The following is a 27,763-nucleotide window of genomic DNA, read 5'->3' on the forward strand; positions in this document are numbered from 1 at the left end:
TCTATTCTCTGTGTTCTTTCTGGGTCTGTTTCTCTTATTTGGGTGCTGGACATGTAATTTGGGTACAGCATTGGATGCTGGATTCTGTTGTAGTCTTTTAAATATTGCTGAGCTTTGTTTCGGACACATTTTAGTGACTTAGAATTATGGCATTTATTTCAAGGTTTCCTTCTAGGATTTGTTAGACATGTCAACATGTCCAGGACAATCTTTAGTCCAAGGTTAACTTGGCCTCACTATGGTGCCAGTACCTTTCTGAGGACTCCAGCAGATCTATTGGGCATCCCACTCTAGCTGGTGGGAACATGAACCATTCCTGCCCCTGTGTGAACTCTGGGAATTCCACCTGCTCTTTCCAGGTAGTACTTTCACCAGCCTTGCGCGTTTCAGCTACACAGGCACAGATCAGAACTCAGCCAAAGATTTGAGGGGACTCTTGATGATCTACAGAGATCTCTCTCCCTCCCTGGATCTCTCTCCTTCTCCCTCCTTCTCTCCTCCCTCCTTCCTCCTTCTCCCCTTTCTTTGTGCAGCTCCCTCCTCCCCACTATTTTGCCTCATAAAACTCTAGCTATCTTAATGTTCCAAAACTCCAAGTTCTGTCTCAGCTCAGCAAGGCTTCCAGGCACTGTTTAAGTATCACCTTCCTGCATTATGGCCTGGAAACACCAGCTGGGGCATCCATAGGGCTCGCTTCATTTATTTTCCTTCTCCAGTGTCTGAAAACTATTGCTTCATATATCTCCTCTTGTGTAAACCAAGACCGCAAGCTATTTTATACCAAAATACTTTAGTATTACTTCTCTGCAGAACAAGAGCATTTTCTTATCAAAATAACATTATCACTGTTACCAATGTTAGCAGTAAGTTCTTAATATCATGTAATATCTAGTCCATTTTGAAATTTCCCAAATGTTGCAGAAATGTTCTTCACAACTGGTTTGTCCAAACTAGTGTTCCATCTAGGACCATAATTGTTATGTGGCTTAAGAGAATTTGACTGTGGATAGCAAGTTGCTTTCAGCTCTAGAATTAGGATTCTGAGCTCCACTACCTAATACACTGCGCTGCTTCTCTCCATCTGCAGGAAAGAGCCCTCAGCTTTGTCACTCAGGCCTTCCACAAGCTGGTTCCCCACTGTCCAGTCAACCCTTTCTCATCCTCCAACCACCCTTGACTTCTCTTTGCTCTTTGTGACCAGCTCACTCCTCATCCCCAGGCTTTGCCTACCTCTTTTCTCTAGCCTGAAATACCTTGTCCCTTCCTTTCCATGTATCCAAACCTGACCCCTCCTCCAGATCCCAGTTCAGGCTCCCCAACTCCTATTCTCCTCCATTGTCTTTTGCACTTTCATCTCTTGGAAAACCACTTGCTTCTTGTTCTGAATGATGTTATCCCAACTAGATTATCGTTATCCCCTGGGAAAAGAGACCATGCTTTATACCAAGAACATTGCTTGGCAAGAAAAGAAGTACTGTAGCTGCTAATTTTGTTGCTAATATACTTCTGTCTCCCTCCTAACATGTAGCACTATGTAGTTTGCAGGATAGTAACCTTAAAGTGCTTTTGAATTATGTGTGTGGTATGTGTGTGTATGGGGTGGAGGGAAGGGTGGAGTTGGAGATATTTCTTACAAGTGCTAATGCTCACCTATTCGTTGATTTATTTCTCCTCTCTGGGTTCCATTACATATCAAAGGGAACTGATAACCTGTCCATAGAGTTATATTGATTTGACGTATATAAGTCAACAAACATTCCTTTATTATTTAGTGTTAGCTTGGGAAACAAAGATGCCCTTGGGATTTCATAGTCTAATTAAGCACAACTGTTGTATACTTCTTTCCCCTTCCCTGCTACTTTGTTTTGTTCTGCATATGAAGTCACAACCTCCTAAATAAACCTCATAAAAAAGCCAGCTGTACTTATAAGATATGTTAGGCACAGATTTTATTCAACCATAAATGATCCTCTACTCAAAATGTTAAAAATAAATACTATTTGTAATTTACATCATATGTATTTTCCAAGTTTTCACTTGGCAAATAAATTTTATGACCACTTTTGTGAATTCTAAAGGGATATAGTTTTTCTGATTGCCCAAAATTTGACCTCATATTTTCTTTGTTGAAGCCTACTTATAAATTCTACCTAATGCTTGAGGCTGCCAGAGCTCCGAATGTATTTCCCAGTTGGTTATATAAGTGTATTTGTCTTTTTCTGAATGGTAGAATGGAACCTTTTGAAATTATCTTCCTACACTTGGAGTGGATCATCTAGTGATTAGTGACATCAGATTGGATTAATTTGTTGTATTTTCTTGGTGGGGAAGGGATATTCGAAATATTTAGGTGTCATGTATGAATATGTTGTCAAAGGACCCTGAGGATCTAGCTTCGTACTGCTTCTCTGAGCCTACCCACCCTGTCTACACACACACATGCACACCCTTCATCCCCAGCCGTGAAGAACCACATGCAATTCCCCAAATCCCACACCACTTCATGTTCACGCTGCTCCATCTACCAGAAGTGCTTCCCTCCCCAATCTGTCAATCGACAAGTTGCTATGTATCTTTCTGGACTCAGTTCAGTTGTAACTTCCTCTTTCTCAGGACTCCCTCCACCCCTTCGACCCCAGTTCAATTAACTCTTTCCTCCTCCGAGCTTCTATTGCTCAATATACAGATGCCCAAGGCAGCAGCACCTATGAGCCTTTATTGTCCTTGCTTGTGAACTCGTGTGTCTTCTGCTACTAATATCTAAGATGGCAGGAGGGCAGGAAACTTGTCTGATCTGTCTTTTGATCTCCTAAGTTAGCCTAGTATTTGGCATAGAGGAAATATTTGCTTAATAAATATGTATCTACTTAGTCAATTCGTTAAATTCCCAGCTCTTTCCCCACAAAACGTCTAAGCCTTCTCAACAGTTCTCATCTATAGCAGTGGTCTATGGTAATATTGCCAACAATACTGCTACATCTTCACATTTTAAAAATATACCCTAAGTGAAAACCATTATAATAGAAGACTTACACACTCACAGATGGTAGTCTTAGACAAATTTTTGAAGGGGTGCCTATTCATTTGTGTGATGGTTGGACATAAATTGTTTAAAATTGAGATTTAACATGTGTGCATGTAACCACCGACCAGATGTCCCTCCCAGTCCGTATCCCCCCTCCTCCCTTGCAGTGGGTATTAATCTGGGTTCTCAAGTGAAACAGAACCATCTCTGGGGGAGATGGCTAGATAGATAGATATGTTCTAGGTGTTTCTAACAGGAGGACCTAATGAAGGTTAGGGAGAGTCTTCCCACACAAAGGAGTTTTTAGCTGAGACCTGAAAGATAAGAAAAAGTACTCCAGGAAAGGAAGACAAGGGACAGGACTTTGCAGGCAAGCACAAAGCCCTGAAATGAGAATGAAGAACTGAGGCAATGCCATGTAGCCAGATGTTAGACAAGCAAGAGGAAAATGGCAGATAGTGAGGCTAGAGGGGTAGCTAGAAGCCATGCCGTGAAGGGCCCTATGGGTTATATGAAGAATATGGGGCCTAGTGCATTAAAGAGCTTTAAGTTGGTAGAAACATAATCAGACAGAACTTTAAAGTTTTTCTTTTGATGTTAAATTTACAAACTGTGAAGTGCACCAATCTCAAGTGCAAAAAAATTTTACTCATGTTTTTACTCGTGCAATAGCTACCCACTCAAGGTATTTCCATCACCTGGAAGGTTCTCTCCTTCCCATGCAGGACCCACCGCCTCCAAGGGTAGCCACTGTTATGACTCCTATCACCAGAGATTACTTTTTGCCTGTTTTTGAACTATAGTAATGACAAAACCATACAGTTGTGCTGCTTTGTGTCTGAATACTTTCGCTCAGCATGCACGTCCATGTCACGTGTAGTAATAGTTCATCCTTTTTTCCTTGCTCTGCAGTATTCCGTTGTATGAATATACCACAGTTCATTTGCCCATAAACTATTGATGGATATAAGGACCACTTTTATTACTTTTTTAAACTATTATAAGTAGAACTGCTATGAGGACTTGTGTTCATGTTTTTTTTTTTTTTTTTTTTTTTTTTTTTTTTTTTTTTTTTTTTTTTTTTTTTTTTTTTTTTGCGGTATGCAGGCCTCTCACTGTTGTGGCCTCTCCCGTTGCAGAGCACAGGCTCCGGACGCGCAGGCTCAGCGGCCATGGCTCACGGGCCCAGTCGCTCCGCGGCATGTGGGATCTTCCCGGACCGGGCCACGAGCCCGTGTCCCCTGCATCGGCAGGCGGACTCTCAACCACTGCGCCACCAGGGAAGCCCTGTTCATGTTTTTTTGATGGACATAAGCACTCATTTTTGTGGGAGACATAACTTTTTTTTTTTTTGAAGATTCATTTTTTCTTAAGGATTTTTTTTTTTTTTAATTTTTGGCTGCACTGGGTCTTCATTGCTGCACGCGGTCTTTCTCTAGTTGCGTTGAGCGGGGGCTACTCTGTTGTGGTGTGCAGGCTTCTCATTGTGGTGGCTTCTCTTGTTGCAGAGCATGGGCTCTAGGCGTGTGGGCTTCAGTAGTTGTGGCACGTGGGCTCAGTAGTTGTGGCTCGTGGGCTCTAAAGCTCAGGCTCAGTAGTTGTGGCGCACGGGCTTAGTTGCTATGCGGCATGTGGGATCTTCCCGGACCAGGGCTCGAACCTGTGTCCCCTGCATTGGCAGGCGAATTCTTAACCACTGGGTCACCAGGGAAGCCCAGACATAACTTTTTAAAAGATTACTCAGCTTTTGAGGTGGAGGATGATTAGGAAGAGCATAGACGTGGCAGTTTCCTCAGTCACCAACTCCCTGGATGCAGTCTTTTACAAGTTAGCTTATTAAAGGAGCAAACCCATTCAGAATATTTTAAACATCACGCAAATCAAAATATAGATAAAAAAACAGAAAGCAAAATTTCCTTTTGATTTCTGTCATTACTGTCATTGTTGTAGTTGTTATCATTTATGGCCAACCACAACTTAGAGCTGATGGTAATTGGAAGGACAATATGGAATGACAAGTTTTGGTGACTTGTAGTTGGATATGTCCCCATAAACAGAAACACTGTTGTCATCGTCAGACATTCGTGAAGCCCTCTCCCTCCACAGTTGCTGGTGTATATGTATGGTGTAGTGGGGTGTGTCTCAAGTGGCAAATGGATTTACTCTATGTTTTCTTTCAAATTCTTCCTAAAGTAGTTTTCCAGGACCCTAGGTTCTCTGCAGCGTCTCTGAACCATCCCTGATTCAAGGGCTAAAACAGCACACATACAGAGACTGCATTTTCCAAACTAAAGTTTTATGAGTTTGTACTTCCTAAATTGTGTGTGTATATATATTTATGGATTGCCATTATAGAAAATAATACAGTCAAGTGAAATTAGGAATGTTTTGGTAGCAAAGTCTAAGACTTTTAGTTGTAATAAATGTTCAGTCTTTAGAACCATGGGAATTAAGGTACAGTAATGTAGTAACAAAGAGGCCATGGTCTGATTCCACTTTACCAAATCAGGCTTTTGACCCACTATTTTACATTAAAATTATACTCTAAATCTGTCTTTTCACTGTGTTCTGAATGTGCATTAATTCATCTAATAAACATCTTTTGAGTGCCTTCAGTGTGCCAGATACCTTGCTACTAGGCAGTAGAGATATGAAGGTATAGTCACTGATCAAAAGGATTTTGTAGTGTGACAGAAGAGGCTGTAAATAAAGAAGTGAACCAGTGGTTGCCGTACCCCATTAGGGCTTGGGCTAAATGGACAAGGTCTTCAGTGTCCAATCATCTTCATTCATTCATTCATTAAAATTTTTAAGTTCAGAACCAAAGAGCTGGTCCTTATATACTGTCCTCTTATTTTAGATTGCTGATATATCCCTGTAAGAAACTTTAGTTGTTTATTTTTCATAGCGTTGGGTTTTTTTTTTTTATTGCCTCAGCTATCCTGGGATTTTTTTTTTCCCTTTTCTCATTTTTCATGTCATGCTCAGACTTATTACCTGGTAATAGGTTGCAAGAAATGAGAATTGAGTTATTTTTAAACAAATATCAATCATTTGTGATATGTTTAATAGAAATTATAATGAATAAAATCAGGGTTTTACTTATTATGAAGTCATTATAGTCAACATTGGTAATTCCCCAAATTAATAATGAGACAATAAATCATTTGTGATGCCAGAGGGATCAAATAAATAAAAACAGGATTGACCTTGTTAGAAATTTGATATTTTCAGTATTTATCTGTCAGAGCCACTGATTTGGAAATTGTTGTAAATTCTTGGAAAATGGAATCTTTTTTCCCCTGTAAAAAATATGCATCATTTGGCAAACTACAGTGTCATTTTCCTTGAAGAGAATGTAGTGATTGATTATCCGGAGTGCTACCATGACAAGGTAAACGACCCAAATAGCTGGAAAATTTATATAATCGTATAGCATCACATAGGCTAATCATTCCCTGAGGTACTTCCTGTTTACCCCCCAAATCTTTATCTCCAGGGGATATTCCTCTGTGCCTACAATCTCCCCTTCCTCTCCGACTGTCATCAGCACAGTTCTCATCACCCCAAAATACGGGCATAAATACAGACCAAACTGAACCACCCAAAGAGACTTCCAAATGCAAAGATGCCTGTCTCTCGTATCCCTCACATATATGACATCCCTCACATTATTTATATGGGTTGACATTATTAGTCCTGTTTCTTTGATTAGTAGCATTGTCCTAAAGATCCTAAGAAATTATAAAACAAGCAAAGGAAGGGAAGGATGGGAAGGTTTTAGAAAACAAGAACACCCGTCTCACTTTTGAGAAGTTGATCATCTAATCAGGAAGAACAAACACACCTAAGATGACCTGGAACAGTTACACAGTATTCCCCAAGTCTGCAAGCACCAAGACACCGACTGAGCGATGAGGGCCAGTAGAATAGAGGAGCCATCAAATTATCCTTGGTTACCAGAAGGCTAGATGGAGCCATCAGAAAGGAAGGGGCTACCCAAAACTGCCCCAGAGTTGATTATCAGTAGCCTAATTGGGAATAGAACCAGGTCCTTTCTCTCAATAATCTGAGCAATTTCCTTGTGCTCACCTTCCCTGCAGTGTTTGTCAGATTTCAAACCGCTTTTGTTAGGATGGCTGCACTCAACTCTCCCTTGTTAATTGCTGTCCACGTGTTGTAGGATATCCTGTGTTCTTAATCAGGATGAGGATTTTTGATTCTTCTTAGCAGCATGGGGACATGTAGCTAAGCAGAATCAATTCCTGTCACTCACACACAAACACAGAGGAACAGGATTATGGATCAGGGTGAAGCTGCAGTGCTTTAATCTTAAAATCAATACAGAAAAGGAAGTTGAACTTGTGGGGATTCTATAGAGACTGTAATTTGGTTTCCTATGAAGTTGCTCCTTCCTTTTCACCTTCTGATTATTTTACTTGGAGTGTGGGGAGAGGAGAAGGAAAGAAGAAACCTCTAGAACCAAATAGTCCATGCGTATGTAAGCTCGTAGCTCAAACTGATCCTCCGTTGTGTTGAGAAAAGCTGTACACGTTTATCCATTCTTTTTATTTTTAGAAGAAAAAAAAAAAGCTAACCCAAACCCTGTACCCCATAGTCTGTATTTAAGCATAATAAAATGCCTTTGATTATTTCAAAGGTTAGTGTCAGGCTGGAAAAAAATTTTTTAATGTTTACTTTTATGGCTAAGTCTACATAGCTTATGGAATTCTATATAAATAAATACATACTCATCAAACCAGTTATTGACCAAAGGATTCCAAGCTTCTAAGCATGTGATTAATATTTACTCCAGTGTAATTGTGCTTCTTTCAAAAGAGGCATGAAATAATGGTTTAAACAACTCTGTCTTTTCTTAACCAAAGATTTAGAATTTATTGACTATGCCTCTTTTCAGATTAACACCAATTTAATGCACAGTACTATCAGTGTCTAAGATGGGCTTATTTTTTCCCTTGGATATTCCTTTAATTCAGTTTAAAAACATGTCTGAGTCACTTTGGACACTGCTTCTACAGTGACAAAAACAACAGGAAATACTATGATCTCATGAGAAAAAGTTTGAGGCAGAAGGGTATAGTTAAAAGAGCAAAGTCTGGAGCCCTTGCTTTGTTTCTTTCTTTTTCTAAGCCTGTTTCCTCCTCTTTACAGTGGGGATGATTAAGGGATTCAGCGGATAGGTAGGTGTGTTGAGAGAATTAAATGACAAGCATGTAGAGTGCCTAGCTCAGCTTCACACTTGTAAGAATCTAATAAGTGTTCACGATTATCATGATTATTCTGTGAGTTTCAAGTGAGGTAACATATGCTGTATATGTGAAAACATTCTACAAGCTGTAAGGCACAATACAAATGTTAGTTGTTATTCTTAATAGATTGATGGTTTTGAAACTTTAAAAAACAAATCCTAGAAGGCTTTTTCTTTATGCTGCCTGTCATGGGTCCCTAATCTCAAAGTATAACCCTGGGGGTGATAAATCAGGCTCCAACTGAATATGCATTTTCTTTCTTAAAAGCCGCAGAAATATCTTGTAGATGCCAAGAATTCCATGAAATCAATATGAAATTCCCTGTCCTGTGTCCTTCCATAAAAAACACTTTCTCAGGTCTTTGGAAGATCAGCACTATGTAAGATATTTATTTTGTTGTTGTTTTTCAGGAGTATTTTTAAATGTCACATCCTTCTAGGAAAGCTCAAGTGTCTTAAGTGATCACATCCTTTCAGTAGCCCTTCCTTGTCGTGAACATTACTTGAGTCAAAACACTCATGAGTTTCTGTGTCCTCTCTGTGTTCTTTTCCAGAGCACAATCATTGTAGAGAAGACAGTGCAAGACCTCATGAACCTGATGCATGACTTGAGTGCCTATTCGGATCAGTTCCTCAACATGGTGTGCGTGAAGCTACAGGAGTACAAGGACACCTGCACTGCAGCCTACAGGTAGAGCTTCTGTTGGAAGCTAAGCAACATCAATTTAGAACTTGACCTTTGGAGTGGTGGCTGATACTGCCTTTATAGCCTGACTTTCCATCATTATAGAAAAGGACCATCCTTGAGTTTGTCAAGAGGCCTGATGAGAACATGAACCAAAGAAATAGTCTCCTAGACACATGTATAGTCATACCAGCAGAGGGAATGGAAGGTACAAAGGGACAAAGCCACTTAGGACTGCCTTTGGGTGGCTTAGATGAAGTGTCAGCCTTGATTTTTATGAAAGTCTAGAATCATAAGATGTGTCTTCCTCAAGGAAATTCTGGATCTTGATTAGCCCCTCTTGTGATTCTAAAAGATCTTTAAAGTAAAGCAATTTTGAACTCTTAGTAACCCTTAATAATCTATAATATGATTCCTTTTTAGTCTGTCCAAACATATGCCTCCTGATGTTTGACCTATAGCCTTCCTACTGTCATGAAAGGATGGTTACCCTGTTTAGCATCAATGGAAATGAAAAATCATTGTTATGAACTTGAAAACGTTTAGTTTTCCCTCTGATTTCTTTTCTCTGAGTTCACAAATCTCTTTGAGCTTGTGGAAAAGATCATAGACTTCTTGTAAAAAGGTAATCATAGGAAGAAATTATGGTCTGGTTGACAAGACATGAAACAATTAGAGAAGAAAAGAATGTATAATAAAATACTAAATTTTATGTGATGTATAATTAAGGATAGATGGGTACAGTATAGTATATCATCAGGTACTACTTGTACAATACAGACTATAAGAGCAGAAGGAATAAAACACGAAAAAGAGTGACAGGCTGATTGGAGTCAGGAAAGATCTCATAGAACGTGAGTTAGGTTCTGGACCTTAGAAAGATGGGTGAGATTTAGGGAGGTGGAAAGAATAAACAGGGTCATTGCAGGGATGAAGAGGAAGCACAAACGTAGTTGCCTGATATTCAGAGGGAGAGTAAAGGAGGAGGAGGTTTGAATGGAACAGAGTTCCTAGGAGAAGGTAGTAGGAAGTAATGTTGAATAGGAAAAGTAAGACCATATAACAAAGGATCTTAAAAAATAAAACCTGGAAATTTAGATGTTGACTAGTAGATGATAAGGAGCCATTGTAAGTAAACCAGGGAGCAGTGTTCAGGGAAGATTAATCTGGCCAAGGAATATAACATAGATTAATGCTTAACCTCCTTCACTCCTGCAATAAGTAATATTTACCCACAGTTACAAGAACCAAATAAATAAAAGAAACCCAGAGAGATGCACTCCCAATAATATTTTACTTTTTTTGTTCAATAATTCTTCATCAAGAATGATAATACTTTTAGGTTAAAAGCATACATATAATCAACAAGTATGCTATACGCAGTTGTGTACCAAATGATCATTCTAATGGCACTTCAAACAAAAAAATATGTTAACATTTAGTCTTTTGGTAAAGAAAATTTTAATTTAAATTTTTTAGATTTTAATTTGTACAAATAATTTATTTTTTGCAGAAAACTACAAGTAGAGTAATGGTAAAGTACTTTCAAGCATAAAGATATATTCCATTAGGATAAAACTTGGTGAGGAAATGAAATAGAAATAATAACTCAAAGAGAAAAATGAAAAATATCTAGCCATTAAAAAAGAGCTTATTTTTGTATATTTTAAATGTATTATGGTAGATTTCAAATCCCTACGGTATTGAGATTCTATTGGTTACACTTAAAATAGTGATTTAAAGAGTCAATATTTATAATGTGCCAAAATTTAATATTTTGTAACCATTAAACTCATGCTAAAAAAAAAAACTAAATTTCAATTTTAAAATGTGGGGAAGAGAATATAGTTTTTCAAAATTCCTTTAAGAGATACCCAAACGAAAATTTTAAAAGCCATTGCCCTTGTGTTAGTTGTCTAAGAGTGGAATTTCTGGGCCACAGAGTTAACTCCAAAATGGTTGTACCAATGTCACATCTACCAAATGACAGTCAAATAACATACTTTAAAAATTTACTTTTACTTTAAGCTGCATTGAATTTTAAGCTTTTTTTTTTTTTTAAAGCAAGGCATGTCTTCTTTTTCTTATATTTCATTAAGGGCAGCCCATAATTTCTAACAAATAATAATGCCAGTGAGTATTAATTATAATGGAGATGTTACCTAACCTGCCCAAGATATGGCAAAATTGACAATAGACTCACTGATGGTCATTTATATATTATTGTTGTTCTTGTTATTTTGAAAGAAATCTTTTTAAAAGTTTGTATAGCTTGGCACCTTATTTATTGTAGGTGACCTTTTCCTCATTTATGATCCTGCCTCACAACAAGTCAAGTGATAGGAAGCTTACTAATTCCACAAAGCAGAGTGGTCACCGTTGAACAGTTTCTTGTTTTGAAACGATATTCAGATTGGACATAGTTCTTATTTCTGTAGTGATTCCAAATCAGTTTCACCCTTACACATGAAAACCCTTCAAATATGTGAAGATGGCTATCATGGTCCATTTAGTAGTTTTGTTTTGTTTTTCTTTTCCCCTAGACAGAACATCCTTGGTTTCTGATACGTCCTGGGTCTGCAAACCATCCCACTCTTCTTTCTCTGTTGCCATTAGTCTGGTAGTATCTATCTTAAAAAAGGAGTACTCCACTCTGAGCCCAGTGTTCCAAGTGTGCTCTTGTTCTTCAGCAAAACCACTGCCTTCTTTGTGCAGGACCCAGTGCCAGACACACATCATTGCATGTGAGTGTGTAGGAATAAAGAAGTCCATCGGTTACAGATTATACCTTTAATGAGCTACGTCCTTGGTTGAGGATAGAAAGGAAAATAGGGGACAAAGAAATCAGATGTGTATCCACAGCATCAATTTATGACAGGAAATATGGTAAGATAGGTAATGATGACATGCTCTAAGAGGAAGAAATTACTTAAAGAGGACAAGAGAGGTTTGGTGAAGGTTACAAACCTAGAGTTTGTGAAGAATGAGGAGGACTTAGAGAGGATTTAAACTGAAGGAGCTAAAGGAGTGAAGGAACCACAACAATGTCAAGGAGGTGGGGAAGAGCAGGAAAAGGATGAGCAAGTGATGAATGTTTGGGTTTTGGAAAAGATGGCTAAACCAAAATGGAGGCTTTTGAATGCCAGGCTCAAGGAACGTGACCTTTTAAAGTTCGGTAGTGGGAACCACTGAAGGTCAGTAAACAGGGAATGCCAGGAAAGACCTGTGCTTTAGGGAGATTTTTCTGAGCTTTGTGTAAGATGGATTGGAAAGGCAAGAGTGTGGAGGTGGAGGGAAGAGAGGCAGAGAGTGCCTGAATTAGAGAGGCCGGGGAAACGGAGGGGAAGGGGCAGACCAAGAAACTTAAATTAAGGGGGTAAATTTGTAGGACATGGACACTGGTTGGCTGTAAGGAATAAGGAGATACAAGAAGAAATAGTCACTGAAATTAACCTTATCTTTTCTAAGCTATATTTGTAGGGATTATTTTTTTAACTTAAATTCAAGATCTCACATGTAGCCATTAAATTTAATGTTATTTTTAGCTCATCATTTCAGTCTATTGAGATATTTTTGAATCCTCATTGTCATCAAAAAATCATAGCTATCCCTCCAGATTCCATGTCATTCTTCATTTTATTAGCAATCTTTTAGTTTCTTTGTGTATGTCATTTTTTTAAATGTTCAACAGGACAGGGCTAAGTTGAGAATTTTGGGGGGCATACCTCTTGAGACTTCCTTTGAGATTGATGACCATATATTCCTCAGTACTTCAGGGGTTCATATGTTTTTCTTTTTTTTTTCCACTCCATAACTTTTAGTATATTTTTTAACATCTTTATTGGAGTATAATCGCTTTACATTGTTGTGTTAGTTGCTGCCTTATAACAAAGTGAATCAGCTATACATATACATATATTACCATATCTCCTCCCTGTTGCGTCTCCCTACCACCCTCCCTATCCCACCCCTCTAGGAGGACACAAATCACCGAGCTGATCTCCCTGTGCTATGCGGCTGCTTCCCGCTAACTATCTGTTTTACATTTGGTAGTGTATATACGTCCATGCCACTCTCTCACTTCATCCCAGCTTACCCTTCCGCCTCCCCATGTCCTCAAGTCCACTCTCTATGTGTGCATCTTTATTCCTGTCCTGCCCCTAGGTTCTTCAGAACCATTTTTTTTTTTAGATTCCATATATATATGTTACCATACGGTATTTGTTTTTCTCTTTCTGACTTCATTCTGTATGACAGACTCTGGGTCCATCCACATCACTACAAATAACTCAATTTCGTTTCTTTCTATGGCTGAGTAATATTCCATTGTATATATGTGCCACATCTTCTTTATCCATTCATCTGTCTGTGGACACTTAGGTTGCTTCCATATCCTGGCTATTGTAAATAGTGCTGCAATGAACATTGTGATACATGTCTCTTCCCCCACCCCGCACACACACACTTTATTTTATTTTTATAAGAGATAAACTGACACCAAGCATTGTAAATGGATGACCACAACAAAAGCAACACTGATTGCAATTACCAAACATGAAACACACTCATGCTATGTCATAATATTGACATTCAGTCCAGAAATCCTCCACTGTAACATGTCCTTTACTTTGCAGTGAAAATTGATTTGTATATTTTTTGCCTCTGAGTCCTTGTGGGATTTTTTTTTATTCAAACAGAAAGTCACAAAAATTATAATCATCCTCATCAGTTCACTCAGTCCCATGTAATTAATTTTTTTCATCTTGATCTTTTGTTAGCACTTTTATGAATTCATCAGTTTTCCATTAGAGTTCTGAAAATGCTTATTCATTCAGTTCAGCAGTATAGTCAGTTACCAGAAACCTGTACTTGTCAGAGTCTTTTCCATGAATTCCTTGAAGATGAAACCGTTTTATAGGAACATTTTTGAAAAACCATCAGAGTACACCCAGAACTGTCTGTAAATGACAAAAGACTTGAAAATGACCACAGTTAAAGATTTGGTGAAAGTTCATAGTAATGCAATTGACAAGGAAATTTAGTTATTTCTGAGATGTACATTTTAAAGTAATAACTAGAACTATGACTTATAACATTATACCACAACATATAAGATTTTTAGAAATTTCATGTAATGTCTGAAACATTTATATTAACATTTCCATACAAATAACCCAAAGAAAGTTTAGTATTAGTTTTTTGTTTGTTTGTTTGTTTTTTTATACTGCAGGTTCTTATTAGTCATCAATTTTATACACATCAGTGTATACATGTCAATCCCAATCGTCCAATTCAGCACACCACCACCCCCACCCCACCGCGGTTTTCCTCCCTTGATGTCCATACGTTTGTTCTCTACATCTGTGTCTCAACTTCTGCCCTGCAAACCGGTTCACCTGTACCATTTTTCTGGGTTCCACATACATGCGTTAATATACGATATTTGTTTTTCTCTTTCTGACTTACTTCACTCTGTATGACAGTCTCTAGGTCCATCCACGTCTCAACAAATGACTCAATTTCATTCCTTTTTATGGCTGAGTAATATTCCATTGTATATATGTGCCACATTTTCTTTATCCATTCATCTGTCTATGGACACTTAGGTTGCTTCCATGTCCTGGCTGTTGTAAATAGTACTGCAGTGAACACTGTGATACATGTCTCTTTTTGAGTTACGGTGTTCTCAGGGTATATGCCCAGTAGTGAGATTGGTGGGTCATATGGTAGTTCTATTTCTGGTTTTTTAAGGAACCTCCATACTGTTCTCCATAGTGGCTGTGTCGATTTACATTCCCACCAACAGTGTAGGAGAGTTCCCTTTTCTCCACACCCTCTCCAGCATTTATTGTTTGTAGATTTTTTATGATGGCCATTCAGACTGGTGTGAGGTGATACCTCATTGTGGTTTTGATTTGCATTTCTCTAATGATTAGTGATGTTGAGCATCCTTTCATGTGTTTGTCAACAATCTGTATATCTTCTTTGGAAAATATCTACTTAGGTCTTCTGCCCATTTTTGGATTAGGTTGTTTGTTTTTTTGATATTGAGCTGCATGAGCTGATTATATATTTTGGAGATTAATCCTTTGTCAGTTGCTTCGTTTGCAAATATTTTCTCCCATTCTGAGGGTTGTCTTTTCATCTTGTTTATGGTTTCCTTTGCTGTGCAAAAGCTTTTAAGTTTCATTAGATCCCATTTGTTATTTTTGTTTTTATTTCCATTTCTCTAGGAGGTGGGTCAAAAAGGATCTTGCTGTGATTTATATCATAGAGTGTTCTGCTATGTTTTCCTCTAAGAGTTTTATAGGGTCTGGCCTTACACTTAGGTCTTCAATCCATTTTGAGTTTATTTTTGTATAAGCTGTGACGGAGTGTTCTAATTTCATTCTTTTACATGTAGATGTCCAGTTTTCCCAGCACCACTTATTGAAGAGGCTGTCTTTTCTCCATTGCATATTCTTGCCTCCTTTATCAAAGATAAGGTGACCATATGTGCATGGGTTTATCTCTGGGCTTTCTATCCTGTTCCATTGATCTATATTTCTGTTTTTGTGCCAGTACCATACTGTCTTGATTACTGTAGCTTTGTAGTATAGACTGAAGTCCAGGAGCCTGATTCCTCCAGCTCCGTTTTTCTTTCTCCAGATTACTTTAGCTATTCGGGATCTTTTGTGTTTCCATACAAATTGTGAACTTCTTTTGTTCTACTTCTGTGAAAAATGCCATTGGTAGTTTGATAGAGTTTGCACTGAATCTGTAGATTGCTTTGGGTAGTAGAGTCATTTTCACAATGTTGATTCTTCCAATCCAAGAACATGGTATATCTCTCCATCTGTTTGTATCATCTTTAATTTCTCTCATCAGTGTCTTATAGTTTTCTGCATACAGGTCTTTTGTCTCCTTAGGTAGGTTTATTCCTAGGTATTTTATTCTTTTTGTTGCAGTGGTAAATGGGAGTGTTCCTTAATTTCTCTTTCAGATTTTTCATCATTAGTGTGAAGGAATGCAAGAGATTTCTGTGCATTAATTTTGTGTCCTGCTACTTTACCAAATTCATTGATTAGCTCTAGTAGTTTTCTGGTAGCATCTTTAGGATTCTCTATGTATAGTGTCATGTCATCTGCAAACAGTGACAGTTTTATTTCTTCTTTTCTGATTTGGATTCCTTTTATTTCTTTTTCTTCTCTGACTGCTGTGGCTGAAACTTCCAAAATTATGTTGAATAATATGTGGTGAGAGTGGACAGCCTTGTCTTGTTCTTGATCATAGTGGAAATGGTTTCAGTTTTTCACCATTGAGAATTATGTTGGTATGGCCTTTATTATGTTGAGGTAAGTTCCCTCTATGCCTGCTTTCTGGATAGTTTTTATCATAAATGGGTATTGAATTTTGTCAAATCTTTTTCTGCATCTACTGAGATGATCATATGGTTTTTCTCCTTCAGTTTGTTAATACGGTGTATCACATTGATGTATTTGCATATACTGAAGAATCCTTGCATTCCTTGGATAAACCCTACGTGATCATGGTGTATGATGCTTTTAATGTGCTTTGGATTCTGTTTACTAGTATTTTGTTCAGGATTTTTGCATCTGTGTTCATCAGTGATATTGGCCTGTAGTTTTCTTTTTTTGTGACATCTTTTTCTGGTTTTGGTATCAGGGTGATGGTGGCCTCGTAGAATGAGTTTGGGAGTGTTCCTCTCTCTGCCATATTTTGGAAGAGTTTGAGAAGGATAGGTGTTAGCTCTTCTCTAAATGCTTGATAGAATTCTCCTGTGAAGCCATCTGGTCTTGGGCTTTTGTTTTTGGAAGATTTTTAATCACAGTCTCAATTTCAGTGCTTGTGATTGGTCTGTTTATATGTTCTATTTCTTCCTGGTTCAGTCTTGGAAGTTTGTGCTTTTGTAAGAATTTGTCCATTTCTTCCAGGTTGTCCATTTTATTGGCATAGAGTTGCTTGTAGTAATCTCTCATGATCCTTTGTATTTCTGCAGGGTCAGTTGTTACTTCTCCTTTTTCATTTCTAATTCTGTTGATTTGAGTCTTCTCCCTTTTCTTCTGATGAGACTGGCTAATCGTTTATCAATTTTGTTTATCTTCTCAAAGAACCAGCTTTCAATTTTATTGATCTTTGCTATTGTTTCCTTCATTTGTTTTTCATTTATTTCTGCTCTGATCTTCACGATTTCTTTCCTTCTGCTAACTTTGGGGTTTTTTTGTTCTTCTTTCTCTAATTGCTTTGATGTAAGGTTAGGTTGTTTATTTTAGATTTTACTTGTTTCTTGAGGTAGGATTTTATTGCTATAAACTTCCTTCTTAGACATGCTTTTGCTGCCTCCCATAGGTTTTGGGTTGTCGTGTTTTCATTGTCATTTGTTTCTAGGCAATTTTTTGATTTCCATTTTGATTTCTTCAGTGGTAACTTGGTTATTTAGTAGTGTATTGTTTAGCTTCCATGTGTTTGTATCTTTTACAGTTTTTCCTGTAGTTGATATCTAGTCTCATAACATTGTGGTTGGAAAAGATACTTGATATGATATCAATTTTCTTAAATTTACCAGGGCTTGATTTGTGGCCCAAGATATGATCTATCCTGGAGAATGTTCCATGAGCACTTGAGAAGAAAGTGTATTCTGTTGTTTTTGGATGGAATGTCCTAGAAATATCAATTAAATCCATCTCGTTTAATGTGTCATTTAAAGCTTGTGTTTCCTTATTTATTTTCATTTTGGATGATCTGTGCATTGGTGAAAGTGGGGTGTTAAAGTCCCCTACTATGATTGTGTTACTGCTGATTTCCCCCTTTATGGCTATTAGCATTTGCCTTATGTATTGAGGTGCTCCTATGTTGGGTGCATAAATATTTACAACTGTTATATCTTCTTGGATTGATCCCTTGATCATTATGTAGTGTCCTTCTTGGTCTCTTGTAATAGTCTTTATTTTAAAGCCTATTTTGTCTGATATGAGTATTGCTACTCCAGCTTTCTTTTGATTTCCATTTGCATGGAATATCTTTTTCCATCCCCTCAGTTTCAGTCTGTATGTGTCCCTAGGTCTGAAGTGGGTTTCTTGTAGACCGCATATATACAGGTCTTATTTTTGTATCCATTCAGCCAGTCTATGTCTTTTGGTTGGAGCATTTAATCCATTTACATTTAAGGTAATTATCGATATGTATGTTTCTATTACCATTTTGTTAATCATTTTGGGTTTGTTATTGTAGGTCTTTTCCTCCTTTGTGTTTCCTCCCTAGAGAAGTTTGGTGGAGCTGAATTCTCTTAGCTTTTGCTTGTTTGTAAAGGTTTTAATTTCTCTGTTGAATCCTAATGAGATCCTTGCTGGGTAGAGATCTTGGTTGTAGGTTTTTCCCTTTCATCACTTTAAATATGTCCTGCCACTCCCTTCTGGCTTGCAGCATTTCTGCTGAAAGATCATCTGTTAACCTTATGGGGATTCCCTTGTATGTTGTTTTTTGCTTTTCCCTTGCTGCTTTTTTTTTTTTTTTTTTTTGCGGTACGAGGGCCTCTCACTGCTGTGGCCTCTCCCGTTGCGGAGCACAGGCTCCTAATGTGGAGGCCCAGCGTCCATGGCTTACGGGCCCAGCCGCTCCGCGGCATGTGGGATCTTCCCGGACCGGGGCACGAACCCGTGTTCCCTGCATCGGCAGGCAGACTCTCAACCACTGCGCCACCAGGGAAGCCCCCCTTGCTGCTTTTAATATGTGTTCTTCGTACTTAATTTTTGATAGTTTGATTAATATATGTCTTGCTGTGTTACTCTTTGGATTTATCCTGTGTGGGACTCTCTGTGCTTCCTGGACTTGATTAACTATTTCCTTTCCCATATTAGGGAAGTTTTCAACTATAATCTCTTCAAATATTTTCTCAGTCCCTTTCTTTTTCTCTTCTTCTTCTGGGATCCCATAGTTCAAATGTTGGTGCATTTAATGTTGTCCCAGAGGTCTCTGAGACTGTCCTCAATTCTTTTCATTCTTTTTCCTTTTTTCTGCTTTGTGGTAGTTATTTCCACTGTTTTATCTTCCAGGTCACTTATCCATTCATCTGCCTCAGTTATTCTGCTATTGATTCCTTCTGGAGAATTTTTCATTTCATTTATTGTGTTGTTCACCATTGTTTGCTCTTTAGTTCTTCTATGTCCTTATGAAACGTTTCTTGTATTTTCTCCATTCTATTTCCAAGATTTTGGATCATCTTTACTGTCATTACTCTGAATTCTTTTTCAGGTAGACTGCCTATTTCCTCTTCATTTTTTGGTCTGGTGGGTTGTTACCTTGCTCCTTGATCTGCTGTGTATTTCTCTGTCTTCTCATTCTGCTTAACTTACTGTGTTTGGGGTCTCCTTTTTGCATGCTGCAGGTTCGTAGTTCCCGTTGTTTTTGGTGTCTGCCCCCAGTGGCTAAGGTTCGTTCAGTGGGTTATGTAGGCTTCCTGGTGGAAGGGACTGGTGCCTGTTTTCTGATAGATGAGGCTGGATCTTGTCTTTCTGGTGGGCAGGACCGCATTCGGTGGTGTGTTCTGAGGTGTCTGTGAACTTATTATGATTTTAGGCAGCCTCTCTGCTAATGTGTTGGGTTGTGTTCCTGTCTTCCTCGTTGTTTGCAATGGGGTGTCCAGCACTGGAGCTTACCGGTCATTGAGTGGAGCTGGGTCTTAGCGTTCAGGTGGAGTTCTCTGGGAGAGCTCTCACTGATTGATATTACATGGGCCCGGGAAGTCTCTGGTGGTCCAGTGTCCTGAGCTCAGTTCTCTCACCTCAGAGGCTCAGGCCTGACAGCTGGCTGGAGCACCAAGACCCTGTCAGCCACACTGCTTTTGGGATGTCTGAGGTCTTCTGCCAGCATTCAGTAGTTGCTCTGTAGGCATTGTTCCACATGTAGCTGTATTTTTGATGTAGTTGTGGGGAAGAAGGTGATCTTCACGTCTTACTCCTCCACCATCTTGAAGGTCCTCTCTCTTCACACAGATCCATCAAGGAAAAGCTTGAAGGCAGATTTAGGGAAATCTTCCATTACTCCTGTTGCTAGAGGATCCACATTTCATGTGGAAAGGACATAAATCTGGCAGTCTCACTCCAGGCCTAGCCCATCCACCTTTTTTCTCTTTGTGCTTAGTCTGTTTCACTTGCTCATAGCAGGCCCCGTGCAGAGGCCTCGTCCCGGCCCTTCAGACCAGAGCTCCTCGTGAAATGGCTCAGCCGACACCTCAGCTTCGGACGTGCACTGAAGCTGCTCCTCACAGGACACTCAACTCAAGATCTCATGTGTTTTTCTAACAATAAATCCAGACTCTAGTTCAAGAGCAGTCTCTGGGGCCTAAATTTGAATACCAGCTTTTTCACCTATTAGTTATATGACCTTGAACAGTCACTCAGCCTCTCTGTGCCTTAGTTTTCTCATCTGTGAAAAAAGATAATAGTTTTTCCCTCATAGGATTGTTTTGAAAATGTCAACCTTTTAGAACTGTTTTAACAAAATATTAAGCCCCACCTCCCAAATGATTAGCTGCTATTTTGATAATGACAATGATGATGATGACAGAGATTACCTTTACTACCATCTATGACCACACCCTATATTGCATCATCCACTCTATAAGAGACTTAGATTCCTTACTGGTGTTCTCCCAGTTCTGATCATTTTAATGCCGCTAACCCTTTCTTATGTCTCCCCAAATTGGGCGTGTACAAGCCAGCAGTGGACAATACGTAGTTATTTGTTCTGGAATCCTCTCATCCCTTCACTTTTAGGACCCGCTGCTCCCTGCTCTGCCAAACTCTTTGTTAAGAACTCTTGTCTTAGGCAGCTTACAAATTACCCTTGGAAACAGGGTCTCTTGACCTTGAGCCAAATCTACGATTCCTTCTTTCAAGTCAGTGAGTTACCCAGTTAGGAAAGAAACAAAGTCATATGACTTGTTCATTGTGAGGTCTTTCTGGCTCCCAGTGAGTACCACTTCCTAATTGTTCAAAAACCATCATTAATAGTCTTTTCTAGAATTTTGCCTATAGTTCCAAACTCACCCAGTTTCTGTAATTTACCTTCTTTTCTTTTATGTACATCAGGGCATTTGCTCTCAGGCATTTTTTTCCATCTGCCAGGTTACCTCTAAGGTTATCGGCATTGGTTCGGTAATTCTATGCTCTGAATTATTTCTGTACCCCAAAGTTCTTGCCTAAATTTATTAAACCTGTCAGAATATTATATCATCTCAGTTACTTTTGACACAGTTAATTACTCCATCCTAAAACAAGTAAACATTCATTTACTTGGCTTCTAGAATTTCATTCATTTAACAAATGTTTATTGAGTACTTAAACCAGAGGTTGTAGATATAGCAATGAACCAAACAGAATACTGCTTTCATGGGTTTACACTCTGTTGGAGATGGGACAGAGGAGATAGACAGTAAATATAATACATAAACCTACAAAGAATTTTAGAAGATACTAAGTACTACAGGGAAAAATGGAGTAGGGTGAATAGAGTCTGGAGTGTAGGAGAAGGAGGTTGCAATCTTCAGTAGCGTGCCCCAGGAAGCCCTGTCAAGTTGAGGTTTTAGAAAAGACTTCAAGGAGTTTTGGGAGTTAGAGAAGATATCTGAAAAGAGTGCCCTGGCAGAGGGCAAAGGCCCTAAAGCAAGACTCTGCATGACACTTTTCAGGACCAGCAAGGCAGCCAGTGTGTTTGGGGTAAAGTGAGCAAGAAGGGTACTAGAAGGATGTCTGAAAGGGAACAGAAGGCCAGACCATGTAGGGCCTTGTAGGCCACTGTAGGGATGTTGAGTTCTACTCTCACTGAAATAGGAGCCATTGCAGAAATTATGCTTACGAGCAGTATGATCTAACTTTTATTTTAAAATATAAGTATTGAGACTAGGCTGTGGGAGGATAAGGATAGAAGCAGGGAGACTGATGAAGGCCTGTTGTAGTGATCCAGGTGAGAAATGAAGACAGCTCATACTGGTTGGTAGCAGCACAGGTGGTGAGAACTGATTGAGTTCTGAATATATGGTTGACCCTTGAACAACCCAGCTTTGAACTTCATGGGTCCACTAATACCCAGATTTTTTTTCAATAAATATAGTACCTATATTTTCTTTTTTTTTAAATTAATTAATTTATTTTTGGCTGAGTTGGGTCTTTGTTGCTGCGCATGGGCTTTCTCTAGTTGCGGCAAGCAGAGGCTACTCTTTGTTGCAGCGCATAGTTCACTGATCGCAGTGGCTTCTCTTGTTGCAGAGCATGGGCTCTAGGCTTACGGACTTCAGTAGTTGAGGCTCATGAGCTCTAGAGCGCAGGCTCAGTAGTTGTGGCACATGGGCTTAGTTGCTCCGCGGCATGTGGGATCTTCTCAGACTAGGGCTCGAACCATGTCCTCTGCGTTGGCAGGCGGATTCCTAACCGCTGTGCCACCAGGGAAGCCCTGTATTTTCATTTTACACATCTTTAAATTAACTAAGTGTGGGGAAAAGTTTGTGTTTGATTAGAGATCAGAACATGTGGAATCCAGAAAGAGAAAGACAAATATCGTATATTAACGTATATATGTGGAATCTAGAAAAATGGTACAGATGAACCTATTTGTAGGGCAGGAATAGAGACGTAGACATAGAGAACGGACATGTGGACACAGGAGGAAGGGGAGGGTGGGACGAATTGGGTGATTAAGTTTGACATAAATACACTACCATGTGTAAAACAGATAGCTAGTGGGAACCGGCTGTATAGCACAGGGAGCTCAGCTCAGTGCTCTGTGATGACCTAGATGGGGGCAGGGGAGGGAGATTCAAGAGGGAGGGGCTATAGGTATGCATGTAGCTGATTCATTTCGTTGTACAGCAGAGGCTAACGGAACATTGTAAAGCAATTTACTCCAATAAAAAAGAAAGAACATGTGGAATCAAAAGAACTAGGGTTTGGCTCCTGATTCTGTCCAAACTGTTTCAGCTTCCTGCCCTTGGGTGAGTCACTTATCAATCCTTTGTTTTGGAGGGAGAGATAGCAGTTTGTGGATTTTCAACTGTGCAGGAGGGTCTGCACCCCTAACCCCCACGTTGCTCAAGGATCAACTGTATTTGGAAGGGCCAGGCGACAGAATTCCTGCCAGATTGGATACAGAGTGTGAGAGAAAGAACGGTATCAAAAAGACTCAGGATTTTTCATTTGAATGGTGAAAAGTTGGAGTTGTCAGCGATTGAGATGGAGGACACTGAAGGTTTGGGGGCAATGGATCAGGATTTAAATTTGGAGTGTCTTTTAGACATCCACATGGAGATATGGGGTAGGTAGTTGGATATGCGCATCAAAAGGGGAGAAGTCTGCCCTGGAGATACGTATTTGGTAGCCATCAACATATAAAGAGTGTATATATATGGTATTTAAAACCATGGACTGCATGAAATCTCTACGGGATTGAATATAAATATGACAGAGAAGAGGACTATGGACTTTAAGAAGTTTGCAAGATGAGGAGAAACCAGCAAAGGAGACTGGAAAGCAACAGTCAGTGAAGTAGGAGGAAGATGAAGAGAATGTGGAGTCCTGGAAACCAAGTAAAGGGATGAAGGGATCCCCGGTCCCAGTGCTGCTATTCAGTCAAGCATTAGAACTGAGCATTGATTGAGCGATAAATTGAACAACGTGGAGGTCACTGTGATTGTCACAAGAGTTATTTCTATGGACTAGTAGGCAGGAAGCCTGGATTGACATGGGCTTACAAAAAGAATCTGGGAGTAGAGAACTTGTAAATGTAGGCAGAACTTTCACAGTGGGTTTTGCTGCGAAGGGGAACAGAGAAATGGGGTAGTAGCTGGTGAACTGAGGCCACATGAAGGATTTTTTTTTAATTGTTTTGTGTGTTAGCTTAAATAGAAATAGTGCATGTTTATATTTGAAGGAAATTGTTTAGGAGAAAGGGAAAATTATTGATGTCGGAAAGAAAGGGCAAATTGCTGAAATTGTGTTTGAGGGTGGGATGCAATGCAACAAGTGTAGTAACTGGCTTTAGGCAGGAACACAGATGGTCTGTTCACCATGCTCTGTCCTTCTCACAGGAATTGAGTTATTTCTTGGTCATTTATATTTCACCATTTTGTCCAAACAATGCACCTATCTCTATTATACTACTTTTTCTTGGAAAATACCCATTGCTTTTGGTTCTTGGTATATTGTGGTCATCAAGTGTCATGACCCTTCCCCGAAGAGACTATACCACTTTGGTATCCCTCATGGCCAAATTCTCTGGAATGATGTCCACTTATTGGTGCCCACTTATCACATCATTCCTTATACAGGGTATCATCTGTAGTAGTCTCCCACAGTTGCTGAATTACAGGCCCTGGATGAATGTATCTCAGGGTTGGGAAAAGTAATTCTGTGAAGCTTTGAAGGGAATTAAATAGAAAATCATTTACGTAGTTGTTACACAACAGCGTGCCCACGCACACAACATATAACCCCATGGTGCCTTTTACCTATTACTTAATCAGGTTTTCCAGGCTCAGAAGACAGTGTTTCCTCATTGTATGAGTCTGAAGATGCAAAGTGTCCTTACTTCCTCTCTTCCCATTTGTTGCCCTCCCCCAGATTGGCACCTGCTGAGGAGTAATTAGGGCAGTCCTAATTTGGACAGCCAAATCCTGATTACAGTGACAGGAAAAACAGGAAATGTTCCAGTTTTGCTGCCAGCAAATGACTGACTTAAATAGAAATCCATATACAATTCAAATGATCCAAAATGCTGTAACACTGGGGAAGGAGGAAGGCAGCAGGGAAGCATTGCAATCTGATTCTTTCTCAGCAGATATCTTTTACTGAAAGGATCCAGTCCATAAGCTCACAATGCCCTCTGCTGAGAGCTGGCATGTTTTCCAAGTTTACCATGAGAACCTGAGTGTCCCCTGGGACTTTGGAGATCTGAGGAAAGGTCAAAAACATCTCACCTTTCTCTGAGCCCCTCACTCTGGAGAGAAAGCCTGTTCTATATCATGATGTCATGTTACGTGCTTTGGATAAAGAGAGGTTTCCTAAAAGTGAGGTGAGGACTAGAAGTCTTTTTCTTAATTAGTCACACCCCCTGGGGCTTAAAGGAGAACTCAGCTGTGAACTCTCTGGAGGTCCGCTTTAGTGATCAGGCAGTTGGTCTGTTGGTCTGCTACTTCCAGGCTGAGTGCTTCTCTCCCTTTGTCGTCCTCTTTGTCCTGAGGTACGAGCAGCAGCTTATGTGTCCCAGAATAGTCATTTGACAATGGAAAATCACAGGTTTTTTTTAAGTTTCTGTCTGTTCCAATTTAGCATCAGTTCATTAATCAATTTTTTTTTTTTTTTTGCCTTCCTGCATTGTGTTGGGCCTGGTAGGAAATACAAATAAAACATCTTCTAATCTTAGAGGCTCAGTTGATATAAGACACAAACATGTTTTTATTAGGGGAAGGTGTAACCATCCCCAGGGTCCACGTTTTACTACTTCTCCAAAGCGGCCTGAGAACTCATGCCAGGGCATGAAGGAAGAGCGACGTGGAGATAAACTTGTGATCAGCCATGGCAGAAACCAGACCTGGCACAGGGCTGGACACCTTGTTGGCCCTCAACATGTTTATTGAGTGAAGGAGGAAATTCTTGACAGACCGAAGAGGATGAGCAAGCAGTAGGGACATGATGCGTGGGGGAGGGGTTGAGAAATGAAAATGACTGGGGTGGACAACGTAGTTGGGTAAGAATGAGCAGAAAAGAGTTGTTTTTTTTTTTTTAACTTCCCATATTAAGTACAGGAGCACCATCATAGGTCTTGGGAAGGAAGATGACCTACCTCGTCTGTCATCAGAGTGGTATCTTTAAAAGGTCTCAGTGGCACCATTGTGCCAAAGAGCAGAGACTAGACACTGTAGGCTGTGAAGGCTTGTGAAGCCCTTTGGGTTTCCTGTGTAGACAGAGACCAGGATCCTGAATGAATGAGAGTCTAATTGAGCTGGCCTTGCTATCTTTGCCAGCTAAATACCTTTGAACCTCAGAAGAGCCAAGGGCATATGCCAGAGAAACCCTCTGCAAGCTCCATGCCAGCCTGTCTTCCGGTTTGCCTCTTGAAACTGTGCTATAGGAACCAACTGTGCTATATGAACCAAACTGAGCCAACCCACTCTCTTGGTTCACCTACCACTGATACATTCATTTTTATTAAATAGTGAAGAGATACAAAAGAACATTTATAAAATATGTACAGTATCTGGTTCATAGAGAACACTCAGCAAATGAGAGCTTTTACTATGTGCTCCTGTAACTTATTACCCGTAACTATTTTGATATTTATCCCAGTGTATTGCAATTTAACATTTCTTTATTATGTGTTATTTGACCAGTTGTTGGTTTACATGTCTTTCTCTCTCAAACACCGTTTTTCAACTGTGGACTCACATCAGAGTTATTTGGGGAGATCTTAAAACACACAACCTGGATTTCCCACACTAGCTAGGCCCACAGAGCCCTGGGCCTGGGCAAGAGTAGTTCAAAAATGTCCCCAAAGTGATTCTCGTATGTGTTACTGTTCTCAACTCTGGGGCTCTAGAAGGAAGTTACTATGTCGTTTTCCACATAATTGTCCCAACATTTAGCATGATATCTGCATTCAGGCCTTTCCTTCATGTTTATTGATCAAGTGAATAGCTTTCCTTTTCTAGTGCCCATCAACTGCCTTCCTGCCAAATACAGATGCTGCCCACCCAACCAGGTGTCCCACGAATTCCCTAGCAACAGCCAGTCTTAATTTCCCCGCACCTAACTCAGTCTACCGTGATCAGCAAGGAGCCGGTTGCAGTCAGTTTGAAGCAAAGCAAACTGGACTAGAATGGAAATACGCACTCTGGAAAGTACATGGTCACTGTGCAAGGGACTTTATAGTCATCGATTCAATCTCGTCAGTCACAACACTTCTGCAGGTTAGATTCTCCCAACCTTACAAATGAGAAAACAGAGGTTCAGAAAGGTTCATACCATTTATGTATGAACACAGGGTATGCAGGTCACAGAGTATGCAGATGGCTGTACGTGCCTGAGGAGCTAAGTCTGGCTCTGAAGCCCAAAGAAGAGACAGTGGAATTAAAGAGGAAATGGGAAACTCAAGCAAAGTTTCAAATAGTTCAGAGAGACATTATAATTGGAGCACAGACTCCAGAACAGTCACTATAGGCTCAGTTCAGGCTCTACCCTCATCAGCCACTAGACATGGGCAAGTTACTTAATCTCTGTAACTTGGTATATCATCTGTCAAGTGGGAATAATAACAGTGCCTATCACACAGGGCTGTAATCAGGATTGAAAGAGTTAGTATATGTAAAGTGCTTAGAAGAATGCCTAGTTCGTGGTAAATACTAAATAAGTATCAGCCAATGTTATTTATTGTTGCTGCTGTAAGTGGTGTTCTTGTTATTATTTACTTTTAAATTAATTCATTGATAATATTGTTGATATTTCCTAAGAAGATGGCGAAAAAGTATTTTTATGCCATCTGTTACATCCCTGATATTTTGTGCTTCAGTAATATCAGTCATTCATTCATTCAGTCTGTTACTTTATCTATTCAGTAATTATTTATTAAGCATTTCTGGAGTCCATCGTTACTCTAGAGCTAAGAGTCCAGAAGTGAATAAACTAAGCAACGTCCTGCCTTAATGGATTTTTACACTCATTAATAGAAAATAATCAAGTATCAAACAAAATAAATTTCTCAGAAATTTTACATTCTTGATCCACTCTGCTATAATTAT

General features: G+C 39.4%; 1 protein-coding gene across 1 annotated transcript in view; it reads left to right on the plus strand.

Moving 5' to 3' along the window:
• The window catches only part of EXOC4 (exocyst complex component 4), a gene marked incomplete at both ends in the record, with an annotated part of 836,896 nt that overhangs the window by 653,380 nt on the left and 155,753 nt on the right, over window positions 1-27,763 (plus strand). Inside the window, 1 exon segment of the mRNA XM_079711536.1 lies at window positions 8,849-8,985. Within this exon segment, the coding sequence (XP_079567662.1) occupies window positions 8,849-8,985 (137 nt within the window).

Source organism: Hyperoodon ampullatus (assembly GCF_949752795.1).
Source record: "Hyperoodon ampullatus genome assembly, chromosome: 9".
Classification (NCBI taxonomy): Eukaryota; Metazoa; Chordata; class Mammalia; order Artiodactyla; family Ziphiidae; genus Hyperoodon; species Hyperoodon ampullatus.